At 42.8% G+C, this 14,226-nt stretch overlaps 1 protein-coding gene across 1 annotated transcript in view; it reads right to left on the reverse strand.

The window, feature by feature from the left end:
- Window positions 1–14,226, reverse strand: part of PKHD1 (PKHD1 ciliary IPT domain containing fibrocystin/polyductin) — a 267,464-nt gene that overhangs the window by 25,960 nt on the left and 227,278 nt on the right. The window contains exon 59 of the mRNA XM_059831956.1: window positions 2,102–3,107. Coding sequence (XP_059687939.1) covers window positions 2,102–3,107 — 1,006 coding nt within the window. The remainder of the gene's footprint in view (window positions 1–2,101; window positions 3,108–14,226) is intronic.

A 14,226-nucleotide genomic window follows, 5' to 3' on the forward strand; every position in this document is an offset into this window, starting at 1 on the left:
TATTAAAAACAGATGCGATATTACCTTTTCCATATTTCCCATATGCTTTTAATACAGATTCAGGATCTGAGGCTGAAATACATTGCTGTCTGCTCCCTTCCCAGCCTTGCTCCTCACAGCCTTCTCTGCAGATACGGGCTGCCTCTGGGCCATGCAAATAGTGGCTGCAAGAGGCTGAAAAGAGCAAGAAGGGGACAGAAGAAGGAGGCACAGAAAGGGTTGTTTGTTGCTGTGAAGGAGAGGAAAAAAATGACCTTCAAAAACTGAGTCTTGGTACAGAACATCAATAAAAATTTAGTATGTACAAAACTGACCAAGAACTGGGTAACTGACAGAGCTCAAAGGGTAGCTCCCATTGGGAAATCATTATAAATTAACAGGGTGTCCTGTGTTGTTCTGTCAGAATCAGCTGCTGGCCTGATGCTTTATCTACGTCAAGAAACAAATATAAACATTAAATGGACAGAAAGGTTGGTAGGCTGATATACATTATGGAGGCAACAGTCAAACATGGGCACCTAGACGATGTGGTGTGTTGGATCTGGGCAAACAAACTGGATGGATTTGGTCCTGGAATGCTAGAACTGAAAAGGAATTAGTGAATACAGTGAGCAAACAGAGGATCATGAGCTATCCTATTTCTGTGGAAAAATGGGCTAATGGGATCATTGAATTCTGTCAGTAGAAAATGGGATTTAGCACTACTTTTGCGTATGGCACTGATATGGAGGAAAACTGTTGGCTTTTCAGACATACACACTTCAAAAAGGATTCAGAAAACAGAGACAGAGAAGGAAAGAAACACTCTCCAGAACTCAAACCTTTCAATTTATTAAAAAGCAGACAGCTAAGTGATTTGATTACTCTGGAGGTATCTGGAGGAGAAGAAAGAGTCAATGCCCAGAAACTCCCTGTTGTAACAGTGAAGGAAAGAACAAGAGACTCTCACGGGAAGTTGGAGACAGAGAGGCTGACAAGAGAAAGCGGGCAAGTACTTGTGACAGCAAAACCAGGGATAGCACCCAACATCTAGGCACACATTCAGGTAGTATTGGATACGTCCAGCTCTTCTATCTTCAAGACTAAATGATTTTCTAGAATAAGTGTTTTAGCCAAAGAGAAAGGTCAACGGTGAGTTATCAAAGTGACCAGCAGTGGCCTGTGTCATGCAGGAGATTGAAGTAGAAGATTAAACAGTCCTTTATGGCCTTAAAGTTTAAAAGTATATGAATCAAGGTTTAGACCTGCAAGTTAGTTGAGACAACAACCTGTCTTTCATAACATGTCAGGTACTACATCAATTTATAAACATTTTCTAGATTTAATTGTTTAAAATTTAAGAGCTATTGTAGTCTGAACTTCTTTAGAAACATTGAATTTACCCAATACTTTATAGTTTCAAGGCAAACATCCAGGAACTCTGTTCCTGGCTTAAAGCATCATGGGCATCTCTGCACTACAGACATCCATGAGCACCAGCAGAATACATGTTAATTCACTCTCAGGAGTCCAGCTAGTACTTGGGCATAGCGCTGTCATGGAAAATTTGTCACAGAATCACAGAATCACTAAGGTTGGAAAAGACCTGTAAGATCATCAAGTCCAACTATCAACCAACAAACACCACCATACCCATTAAACCATGTCCCACAAAGCCTTGTCCATACGTTCCTTGAACACCTCCAGGTATGGTGACTCCACCACTTCCCTGGGCAGCCTCTTCCAATGCTTCACCACTCTCTCAGTAAAGAAATTTTTCCTAATATCCAGCCTGAACCTCCCCTGGTGCAACTTGAGGCCATTTCCTCTTGTCCTGTCGCTTGTCGCTTGGGAGAAGAGACCAAGACCCACGTCTCTGCAACCTCCTTTCAGGTAGTTGTAGAGAGCGATGAGGTGTCCCCTCAGCCTCCTCTTCTCCAGACTGAACAACCCCAGGTCCCTCAGCTGCTCCTCATAAGACTTGTGCTCCATGTGTTTCACCATGGTTAGTCATATTTCAGTCAACGGAGAACTTACTCCCTATCTTACTAAGCGGATCAAGTGGTTATATTGGCTCCCTACACTTAAATCAGTATCTGCTGCTACTGCATCTGGTACTTACCTGTTGTTAGCTTCTGCTGGAAACAGTAAGGCAGGCTGAGTCACCATTAAGGTATCAACTGGCAAGCCAAGGCCTCTCTGAAGGTCTCCAGTCTGATGAGTGTTGATAATTGTTCTGGCCAAACTCTTTAAGCTGTCACTTGTCAACTCATTTCTTGGATGGCCTGGTGGATCACTAAGTTCAATGATGAGCACTCTTGATGGACCAGCCGCATCAGATGGCTGCAGAGCTCGGATACTCATTGGTCCTCTCCCCGCTTTCTGTGAGCTAGACCTGCTATGAAAGGCTGTACAAAATGCCATGTTAGGGCAGTGGTATTTCTTTTTGCTAGCATTGGCCGAGATTACCTTCAACATGCTTTCACCTCCCAGCACATGATGGACTACTCTGACTTGGTCATGACCAACCTTCAAGAAATCAGCTAATCGACGTATTGTACTTGCTTCACCCTCTTCCCCAACAGCCTCAGTTACAGTGAAAGCCACAAGAAGGGAAAGGCCAGCAACTATTTCTACAGGTTCCTTCTCATGCAGGAGAACATAGAGAAGATTGTCCTCAAAGCTAAAGTAATTGGCTCCTGCCCCTTCATTTAGTGAGAAAGAAGATGGGGTTGGAGATACATATTTCCCTTGAATGAAAACACGAAGGCTGAGTAGTTCATTGTAGAATACAGCAAGGGGCAGTCTGGTTGCATTTTGGCCACTGAGAAGGTAGAGTCTGAAAGTCAGAGGTGCTAGGTCAGGGAAGCAAATTGTAGCAAGTTTGGTGGATGGCAACACAGAAAAGAAAGTAGAACGATGCTCTGCAGGATAACACGATGCATGCGACGTCACATCACTGAAGGTGTCCATAAAGCTGCCAGTCATTGCTACCACTGGAAACAGTCTCTGGCTGACCATATCGGGGTCCAAGTTTTCTAGGATGACAAGTGCGTGATCTGACTGTTTGCAGAAGTAGCCTTGTACTGAGGGCTTGAAGATACACTTGCTGTCATCTCTGTAAATTCCTGGAAGAGAATAAAGGGAAAGAAGGGAGAGAAAAAAAGTATGAATTTTTACAGACATCATCTCAACAGTTTGTGGTATAGTTGCTTATTTTCCCATTCAGTGGTCAAATTCACTTTTGTTGGTGCTAAAATTTTACGTAGTTTTAAGAGAAGCCTGGACACTAAGGGATATTTAATAGGTAGAAACCTCATCTGCCTCAAGATGTCCTTGAGCCAAAAATGGTTGAAGACTGCTAATGAATGACAGAGAAGCACGATATACACTTGCCTTGCTCTTTCTAGATATCAAATTATGGCCACTGTTGAAAGAGCAGGCAAGTTAGATGGACCTTTGGTGTGACCCACCACTATGTCCCTATGGCCTTACATCTTCTACATTCTCCTCGTTCTAAGTTTGCAACAGGATAACAAATCAGGGCATGACTGCAATTCTTTGGAAAGATAATTTAACTCTACATGAAGCCCTCTCGCCCCACTCACAGGGATTGTATCTCAAACAAATAAAACTAGAAAGGACGAGAATATCATTAATCTACTACAGTGGTGAACCACCTCACCGAGTTTTAGAGCTAGAAGAAAGCATCAGATTCAGACACCTATGAACAACGGAGACCCTTCCATGTGCTCCAAGTGTCTACGCTCCCATTGCAGTTAGTGGAGATCTGGAGTTCAAATCATTTGCCCACAGGCAGGCATCTAGTATCTCATGGGATGCCCTGAGGTATCAGAGGCATGTGACTCAAGGCGTACAGAAGACCTATGCACTTCAAGGGTGGCAGCTGGAGGTCTGGTGGGACACCCCACAACACCTGAAATTACACTAGACACATGTTTATGGTAACTGAAACACTCCCAATTCCTCAGCCATCAATACAGACAAAGCAGTTTAGAAAACAATGAAGTTCATCCTAAAATACCTCTGTTTTGTCAGCTGGATTGCCCTTTACAATCCAGGCGTTACTTTACTGACCAGAGGTAGGATCCTTCACTTAAACACAAGTGCATAATGTCACCTGGACTTCTTTGGGTAGCTACAACATCTGTAGATGTGACACATGATCCATGGGAGTACAAGAGCTACTTTAGGTAACATTTCAGCTATTCTTTCACTGAATATAACAGGAGCTAAGACACTTCCATGTATGTCAGAATTTGCCACCGAATCCCATCCCAGGTGTCTGTGGAGACAAGTCAAGAAGATCCTTTTATGGAAGGAACTATACAGAAGAAATGTAATCCGTACAGTCTTCTGAGTTAGGGTATGCTCCATCCGACCAAATATAGGTTTGTGCTTTAAGATGAGAGAAATTGTGCCTCAGGCTGCAATGATGAGATCATCACTGATTATAAAGAGAGAATAAAAGTAAATGAGTTCAGATACGGGCACCAAAAACGTAAACATTTCTGCCTGGAGCATCTTAGGAAAAGATGTGTGTTTCTGTTTTTCCTTCCTCTCTTCAAAATAAAATCAAAGGAGGAATTTGCTGCTGTAGCCAGCTATAATCCTCCTTCCCTCCCAGAGCCTGCTCCTTCCCTAGTTAGCTGTGCTCACGAACATGTTAGGCAAGGCACGGCCACGTCTAAACTAACTCTGCATTCCTCATTCAGCAGCTTTGGGGATGTGCATGCAGATCAGCAATGCCTGGCATTGATATGATTAACGATAAAAAGAAAGGGACAGCAACATCTTTGAGAGTCACAAAGTTTTGGATGAATAAAAGGGCATTGCCTTTATCAAGGAAACATTGTAACTGTGAAACTCACTGCTAGAAGAAAATACCAGACTCCTGGAAAAGAAAAGAAATCAGTCCGGGCTTTGCTTATAGCTACATCTCGATGCCTGGATCTAGTGGACATTTACCTATGATTTATTTCAAGGGGATTCCTCATGTGCAGACCGCTACCCAGGTCTGCGAGTGTTTCCCAGAATGAGCTCTTGCTCTGCACGTCACCGAGGAAAGCAATGAAAATTACATAAATGTCGAGCTTTGTTCAGGGAGGAGGTCCAAGTCAGATAGGATCTGTGCAAAAGCCCCTATTTTTAGACACCAGCTTATCATTTTCTTTCCCTTTTTCTTGCCCTTCCTTTTTATTTTTTTTTTTTTTTTGCTTTATCAGCGTAAGCATATTGCTGTTGGCGTGTGCTGGGAGCAAAGGGAGGGGGAGCAGCAACTCCGTTCAGAAGCAGAAGTGGGAACGCTGCGCTCAGAGACAGTCGGTATTGTCCTGGAGCGCTGGGAGGACGCACCTTGCAGCAGGCAGCCAGCCCACAAAGGCTGGCAGATCTCAGCACCTGCCCTCCCGGAAACCCCCATCTCCCCCTGGTGATATTTCTCTTGTCTACAAATGGGATTTGCTGATATTTTGTGATTTCCCAGGACTTTCCTTTGCCCTGCCTGCCTTACAAAGTGGGTTTGCTTGGTTTCCTGTACACACAGAGACACACGCCCATGCACGCACACGTATCATTGCTTGTCTCCTTCCCAATGGCCTTATCTGCCAGTCACAATTTCTGCAGCCTGCAATTTCGATCACTTTTAAATGAAACCCATGCTGGCCTTAGTAATCATAATGTCATTTACAATTTACCACAAAACACGTTTATTTAGTTAGTAGCACATTGGAGAAAGAGAACTCCATATGAACTCGCCGCTGAAGCCCTAATCTGATTATTTCCTCATGAAAATCCAAGCAGGGGTGCTTGTAAGAGGGGTCTGAGAGGAGAAGGAAAAAGTGAGTCCTGGCCACAGCTGACTCTCATAATCAATGCGAATAGATAAGTGACGCAGCGTGTCAGGGCCAGCAGCTAATCTGCCCCGGGGCTTTCCTCTAAAAAAGGCCAGAGTGGACAGGACTTAATAAATACTGAGTGACCACTGAATATTGAGCTGACATGTGCTATTTAAATTGGCGATGAACAATAACAGTGATAAATTCCAGAAGCATCCCCCCGCAATGGGTGAAATTAGATTAAACAGGTTGTATTTGTATGTGCGTGTGTGTTTGCACGCATGTGTGTGAGAGGGGGGAGAAAAGAAAGAAAAAGCCAGTGAGTGCAAGTCAACCGGAGACCCTACAAATGGGTGGGAAAGATGGAGAAGGTGTTCATATCTGTAGCAATGTGTGCATGGATAAGGCTGAACATCGCATCAGGACCTGCGTGCACCCGAGCAGAGGAAGAGGGCAAGTGCGTGTTGGGTGCTTGCGTGGGCACGTGTGCCGTGTGTGCGTCCCACTCGGTGCACAAAAGAGAGAGAAATAATACGTGGAAAGAGTGTGTGTCCACCCACTCCAGCTATTTCCTCAGCCTTAGAGAGCAGGCTTTGCTTTCCGCAGATTCCCCTATCATCAAGTCAAGTTTATTATTTAATTATATACATGCACACACACACGTAGACACTCAAACGTATATATCTATATGAGATTTTAGCACTCAGGTTGCTTCTAGGGCTCCTGACAAATATTAACTTTGTGTCAATATTTGTCCTTCCTGTCGTGAAATGAGGATTTTCCACCTCATTTCACATTTGAAAAGAAAAATGCGCCGAGAGGGTCCTCTTTGCTTAGGAAAAAACCTCTACCAACAACAACATCTCATATCCTTTATTTAGAAAAATGGAGCAGGAGGAAAGGAGGGAAGAGTGTTTTTAAAATAGATGTTTTGACTTAAAGGCACACAGAGTCCTTTGCAAGTCTCCTGCCTTTTCCCTAGTTCCCCAATGCCAAATAAATAAAATAAAAGAAAATAAATTCTACATTTAAAATTGAATGAAATACATCAACATTAATGATTTTCCCCTTCAGGTTAACACCACCATTACTTTCAATAATTTTTACCCATTTCGTGATAGATTTCACAATTCATGGTACAAGGAAAAATATAGTCATTTTTTTGACAAAAACAAAAGGCAACGTCAGTTTTTTATCAAAATAAAATAAATCTCCTGCAATTTTCTTTCCATCCGACTGGATTTGCCCGTCAGTTATTTCTAATTTAACTACAATTATAGTTACAAAAATATAAAAGCGAGTAGGGGAGGAAGGGGGAGGGGAGAGATAAATGGGACACTGTTTAGAAATTGCGATTCATTGGCCTTGGGCTGGCCAGCACATATCTTTGCTGAGGGGGAAATATTCATCAGCATTAACTGTTCCTTTTGACCTGCTGACATTCAAATGTGAAATTAAAAAAAAAAAAAAAAGGGCCCAGCAACCCAGCAATAGGACCTTAGAAATCTAGTGAAGGTAAATTATTCTGAGGTCAGTTTTTTGGCTATACAAAAGGTTTTCTGTGTTTCTTGAGTTCATATGTTCCCCGTAAATAATTTTTGCCCCGATTCTCCTGTCTAATCTCTGGCACAGAGCCCTCATGCCTACGCATTCATCCTTTGAAAGCGATGGCTCTGCAGACACCGATCTTGTAAATCTTTATGTAGGTAAGCGAAAACAAGCCCATCAACTCCAACCGATGCTGAGACAAGGCATCCCCCATCATTTTTAGAAATCCCACTGACTGTAAATTAGAGATATCCCTCAACTGAGTTTACTGGTGTTCCTGTGGGGGAATAAACACAGAGATATGCAATGCTGAGTAACTTATTTGTGGCAGGTTTCTCACAAGGTGTGTGTTGGGAACACATGCGTAGGAATGCACGGTGGCACGTGTGCTTGCTTGTGTATTTGTACATGTGTGAGATACATACATATAAATATATACTCATAGCAGGGACCGTGTAAATAAAAATGGAGTGATTGCTTTAGGCTGTTAATTCTTTCTTTTAAAGAAAATTATTTTTGAAGGAAATGAGTCTCATAAGATCACACTGTGTGGGTTTTTATGCTCCCCTGTTTATTGTTCCTCCATAAAAAACTTTGAACCCTCTGGCCAATTTCAGTCACATTTGTGGACTCAAAGATACTACGTTCCTACAAGTTTTGTAAAAGTCGGTGCCCAAGTAGAGAAAAAACTGTTATTGGTGCTCTCACTGAAAAGAAAAAACTGTAGTGTAAGCTCACTCTTGTTACACACCACAAGATCTGCGTTGGCCCTTCCCTTTCACATACAAATCCATAAAAAAGCAGGTGTAGTACATGAAATATTTGTTCTTGCATTCATTGTTTGCATGCATTGATATGACCACACAAGTTGCTAGTATTTATTCAGTCTGAAATCAAGCATTATTTGCATCTTTCATAGGGTTATATATTTTTATGCTAGCGCTAATCCTTCAGAGCTCCTCCATGCCTAAGAGGTAAGGCACATGTGTTACAGGTGATAGAATTTCTTTCCAAGTTATGAACAAAAAATTACAAAGTTTTCCAGTTCCCAGAGACTATAGCAGTAAGTCATTCTTGGCCTTAAAGCGTAAGTACACAAATCAGGTCTTAAGAAGAGAGACCAGAAGCCCAGCTAGGCCAGGATGCTCTCCAACAGTGATCAAAAAAAGTCATCTAGAAAGAGCATGGGAACAAGGCATGCATATAGCAATTTTCACCCAAAATGCTCCTCAAGCTTTTAGTGATTTACAGGTCAGGAGTCTCTTGAGTCAGAGAGACCATCTTTGGTCTTCGTGTTTGAGAGAAAATATCAAACCTGTCTCACAAAACTGTGAAAAGCTGGGGAGGAGAACAACCTAGCCAGGAGAATGTATCCTGAGCCCTCTTAAAGGAGGCGGGTCAGTAAATCATTGAGTGAGGTTGCCCATCCCAGGCCTTGAGTCATTGTTGAATGAAAGGATGTTACTTATAGTGTCACGGAACTTCTCAAATGCCCACAGGTGACCACATCTGGAGATACCTTGGCTGCCTGTGCCAGAAGACTAGGCTGGAACTGAGCAGCTACAGCATTGCATGCATCGAAACTAATAAAATAACCAGTGCCAAGGCCAGTTCCTTGTCCCTGAGGCCAGCTGGCATGGCACTTCCATAGTATTAAAGTCACTGACCCTCCAAAACATGGCGGCCACCTCCACACTGCTCTTCTGGACAGGCCCCTGCCTTGTGCTAATTTCTGGGAAGTGCCCAGCAATTGTCTTGGACACTGCTGGGTTGCCTGGGACCAAACCGGGCTTGGAGGTGTTCTCCTGATGTAGCAGGAATGATGGGGAAGCTCCAGTGCCCATACCCTAGCATTGCTTGACTCACAGAATCACAGAATCACTACGGTTGGAAATTACCTGTAAGATCATCAAGTCCAACCATCAACTAACACCACCATGCCCATTAAACCATGTCCCACAATGCCACGTCCACACGTTTGTTGAACACCTCCAGGGATGGTGACTCCACCACTTCCCTGGGCAGCCTGTTCCAGTGTCTCACCACTCTCTCAGTAAAGATATTTTTCCTAATATCCAGTCTAAATCCCCCCTGGAACAACTTGAGGCCATTTCCTCTTGTCCTGTCACTTGTCACTTGGGAGAAGAGACCAACACCCACCTCTCTGCAACCCCCTTTCAGGTAGTTGTAGAGAGCGATGAGGTCTCCCCTCAGCCTCCTCTTCTCCAGACTGAACAACCCCAGCTCCCTCAGCTGCTCCTCATCAGACTTGTGCTCCAGACCCCTCACCAGCTTCGTCGCCCTTCTCTGGACACGCTCCAGCACCTCAATGTCCTTCTTGTAGTGAGGGGCCCAAAACTGAACACAGCATTCGAGGCGCGGCCTCACCAGCGCCGAGTACAGGGGCACGATCCCCTTCCTACTCCTGCTGACCACACTCTTTCTGATACAGATCTGATACAGATTTCTGACTCAGTCGACATTAGGTCCATTGCTACTATTGTCAGCACTGGCCCAGAGCAGCTTGTCCTTCATTTTGTCAAACTTGATCAGAAAGACACAATTAGGGAGAATTTTTGTCCGCATTATCATTAATGATTAGGAAATTTTAGTCATTTTAGCCATCCTGACAACACAAAGTTCCCCATAATGCTTATGTATGGAATAAATCCAATATGGTGACAAAAGAAGCATTACCTGACATTATATTGTGCATGAAGACAAAAAGGATTAAACAGTGTAAATTATTTATACTTCATGATTCAGTGCATTTTCAGAGAGTCTCCAAAAGTGTGGTAAATTAAGCACCCTTAAATTGTAACTCTGAATGAAGGAGAAAAAGATGTTGCAGGAGTCATTACCTTAAAGCCTACTGTAAAGCATTCCAAAGTGTGGCATGGGGCTGGAGAGAACGGGACAGAGTGACCTCTTATAGGACAGCATTGGAGAGATAATTTGGGTCTCCATAGCCTTCCTGAGGGCCATCTATTCACAGCTAAGAAGTAGAAATAATGGCTTTTTGTACAGCACCTAGCAAAATAGGACCCAGGGTCCTGACTGGAGCTTTTAGATGCTCTCATAAAGCAGATAATATAAACAAACTATTCCCACAAACCTCTTGAATTCATCAACCATCATTCAGAGACCCAATAGCTGGGTGTGAGAGGGATCCTGTCTCCCAGGAAAGACGATTAAAAGAGAAAAATGCAAAGCGAAACATCTTTTGGTCCAAATTATTTCACCTTCAAAAAACCACACTGTTCTGCAGGTATCAATTTGTTTCTCATGTCACTACCAAAGCTTTTCCCATTGTTTCCCCTTAAGATAATCCTGTTTTCCTTTAGGTGTATTTAAAGCCCAGAAGGATTTTTTCTTCCTCCCACCCAGCAACCCCATTGACCGAAGCTTTAGTCAAATTGATACCCGGCGATCAACACACGGGCGAGGAGCAGCGGACCACAGAGCCTTTGCCAACACAGTTCCAGTCACCATCTCTCTGACCGAGGAATGATAAAACTACCACCACCACCTGAAAGCAAAATAGCAATTTCATCAGATGCCAGACCTAAAAATGAATGTGGCCGTGCCATGCACTGCTCTGAGCTGTGGATATAATGAGTTTTGAATGGGAAGTCCCGGACACAATAAATCTGTGCCATATGTGACCATTTCCTGTGTCAGTTCCTTTCTCATAACCAGTGGAGGCTTTGCCCTCCCCCTCACTTTCCCTTTCATGACCCCACACCAGGGCTCTGAAATCTTTCAGGGCTGCTTATGGGCCCCAGGCCTTTCCACAGCAGTTGCATAAATAAATGAGTTTGACAGCAAACATCATAACGGTTAGCCGTAATGTGTGCTCCACGCAAGTGCTTGTGCTACTCACTGGAGAAATGGGGGAGGAAAGAGCTCGGTTTGTTACCGCAAACAAAAGTATGTTCTCTGACAAGTGCTGAAAGAATTAGTCAAATAAACTTGAACTCTATTAAGACCATTGCTGCCAGTTGTTGTTATGGAGGGGAAGGTTCTCAGCTTCTCTTTCCCTCCTTGGCCTGCAGTCACTGCAAAGACAAATCATCCTTTTCTTCTGCAAAAATAAAGTTAGGGGATAAAATGAACTGCCTCGAAATAAAACTTGCAAGGAACTCCAGTTTGCTGTTATTATTATAATTTCTTCCCAATGAGAACAGTTCTTTGGTCCTGGGAACAGACTCACAGAGACCAAACGATTTTCCATTAACAGTGGGACGGAAGGAAAACACCAAATACCTGCAGATTTTGGAAGCATTTGGGTTAGAATTGAGCTTGAAAATGACAATTATTTTTGCAAGACATAGGTGAAGGAGAGGAGAAGACAGAACAGAGCTCAGCATTTTCCCTAAAATTGTTTTCCCTTTTTTTGTTCATTAACAAATCAAACATTTTCACTAAATGGCAAAATTTTACAAAGTTTTCAGCTTTACCTGAGAAATTTTAATATTTTTGGACCATGTAAAATTTTTCTGTAAAACCATTTTATTGAAAGGCTTTTTTCCCCCCAGATATACCATTTAAACAAACATATTTCAAATATCCCAAGTTCAGCCCAGAAAGGCTGCAGACATTGCAATTAGCATATTAAAAGATAATTAGTTTATAGAAGCTTCATAAAAATGATCAGGAAGGAAGGAAGGTTGGTTTCCCATGTTCAATGTAGAGCGGACAAAAAAAGGTATTAATATTTTACGCAGGAAGATTTAGGTTAGAAATTAGAAAAACATCTTTCTACTAAAAAAGAAAATAAATAGCAAGGCCTTGAAACCAGCTGATTAGGAACCTGGTGGAACTAACACAATTGGAGAATTTTTTTAGCAGCTTATATTAATTTCTCTCATGAGCAGTGTAGGTATAGATACCACTTAGGAGTAAATGAGTGGGTGAGGTGACTTCTTGAGCTCTCTCCCCATCCTGCTCAATGCCTCCGATATCCTTTTATCAGCAGCCTTATGTCTACTTCCTTTTTCTTTCTTTCCTTTCTTCTTTCTTTGCACAGGTAAGTTATAAAAAAATGTTACAATCTTATTTGTACCTGTCTTGGCTGAAGGCACAGTCCTAGAGCCTGTGCTCATGACAGAAAGGTTGGCAAGCACAAAAGTCCCTGTGACATTATTAGGGTGATTTTCAGCAATATTAGTCCTGTATGGGTTATGGAGTTGAATCTTAAAGCAGAAGGATTTCCTTACAGGTACAGACAGCTATATTATGCCATGACATATTTATGACAATGAACAGTAATGGGAGGCAAGTATTTTAAGCCTTAGAAGTCAAAATTAATCTGAAAGCACAGCGCAGAATCTGAACACCTATGAAAACATATTGAAGAGCTAGAATTTGAGATGCAAAGGCTAGAGTCATTATCTGAGCACACAGAATGGGATTCATCGCGTTAATTTTAGCTGCCTAAATGTTAAGCATCTAGTCTAAGCTAATTGCCTAGTTTAAGCTGTTCATCTAGACAATAATCATGAGAGAGAGAGAGAGAGAGGAGAGACTTTTAGAGGGTCATTCATTCCTGCTTTCCCTTGGATGCATTGTATCACTTCTGGAGGTATCTGTCTCTACTGGCTATATGGGAAAGCTAGACAGCCAGTTTGGACTGAAGGCCTGTATTTGGACAGTTGAAGTCAGGTAATATGATCCCAACTCCTAATGATGCAGCTAACAAGGCTTGCAGAACAACGAGGGTAATAGCTGTTCCTGTTCTAAAATAAGTGGGAAGTGATAGCTCTGTACACAGCTCTAAAGTAACCGTATTCTCCAGTTATGAAGAAGGAGAAGGAAAGACAGAAAGAAGGAAGATGAAGCCACTAATATGTTAATCTAGAAAATAAGAAAGAAAACTCCCCTATCCCTGACAGAGATCTAAACAGGCTGAAAACGATATTTGAGAAAGACCCTGAAAATGAACAAACTCTGCGTTTGGCTTTTGTAGCTACAATGGCTAAGCCAGTGGATCCAAATATTCCCACGTCACAGTAGCACTGGTAGCTTGGTGCACAGTCACCCTGCAGACCACAGCGCTCTCTGCTCCTGAGCAGCACAGCTCACGTAGGAGCTGGAGCACAAGTCTGATGAGGAGTGGCTGAGGGAGCTGGGGTTGTTCAGTCTGGAGAAGAGGAGGCTGAGGGGAGACCTCATCGCTCTCTACAACTACCTGAAAGGGGGTTGCAGAGAGGTGGGTGTTGGTCTCTTCTCCCAAGTGACGAGTGACAGGACAAGAGGAAATGGCCTCAAGTTGCGCCAGGGGAGGTTTAGACTGGAAATTAGGAAAAAATTCTTTACTGAGAGAGTGGTGAAGCATTGGAAGAGGCTGCCCAGGGAGGTGGTGGAGTCATCATCACTGGAGGTTTTTAAGGAACGTGTGGACTTGGCATTGTGGGACACGGTTTAGTGGGCATGGTGGTGTTGGGTTGGTGGTTGGACTTGGATGATCTTACAGGTCTTTTCCAACCTTAGTGATTCTATGATTCTGTGATTCTGTGAAAATACCATGCCTACATCAAATCTTAGGAAAAAATGGGTCAGAAGAGATTTCTGGGCATCATTTTTTTCAACCTCTTGCTCAAAGCAAGGCTAACTACAAAGTCAGATCAGGCTTCTGAGGGCTTTATCACAAATCATACTATATCAACTTTTTAGGCTTTTGTGTGTTTACCAGGAGAAAACTCACAGTTCAGATTATGTCCAGAGAAGCTGCCAGGGCTGAAAATGACTTGAAGAAGATCTGTGACCCCAATGACACTCTCATACCTAACTTCATACACATGCAAAATGGTTTGAAGAATCTTTGAGGCTTACTTTTGCA

Source organism: Gavia stellata, chromosome 2 (assembly GCF_030936135.1).
Source record: "Gavia stellata isolate bGavSte3 chromosome 2, bGavSte3.hap2, whole genome shotgun sequence".
Lineage (NCBI taxonomy): Eukaryota > Metazoa > Chordata > Aves > Gaviiformes > Gaviidae > Gavia > Gavia stellata.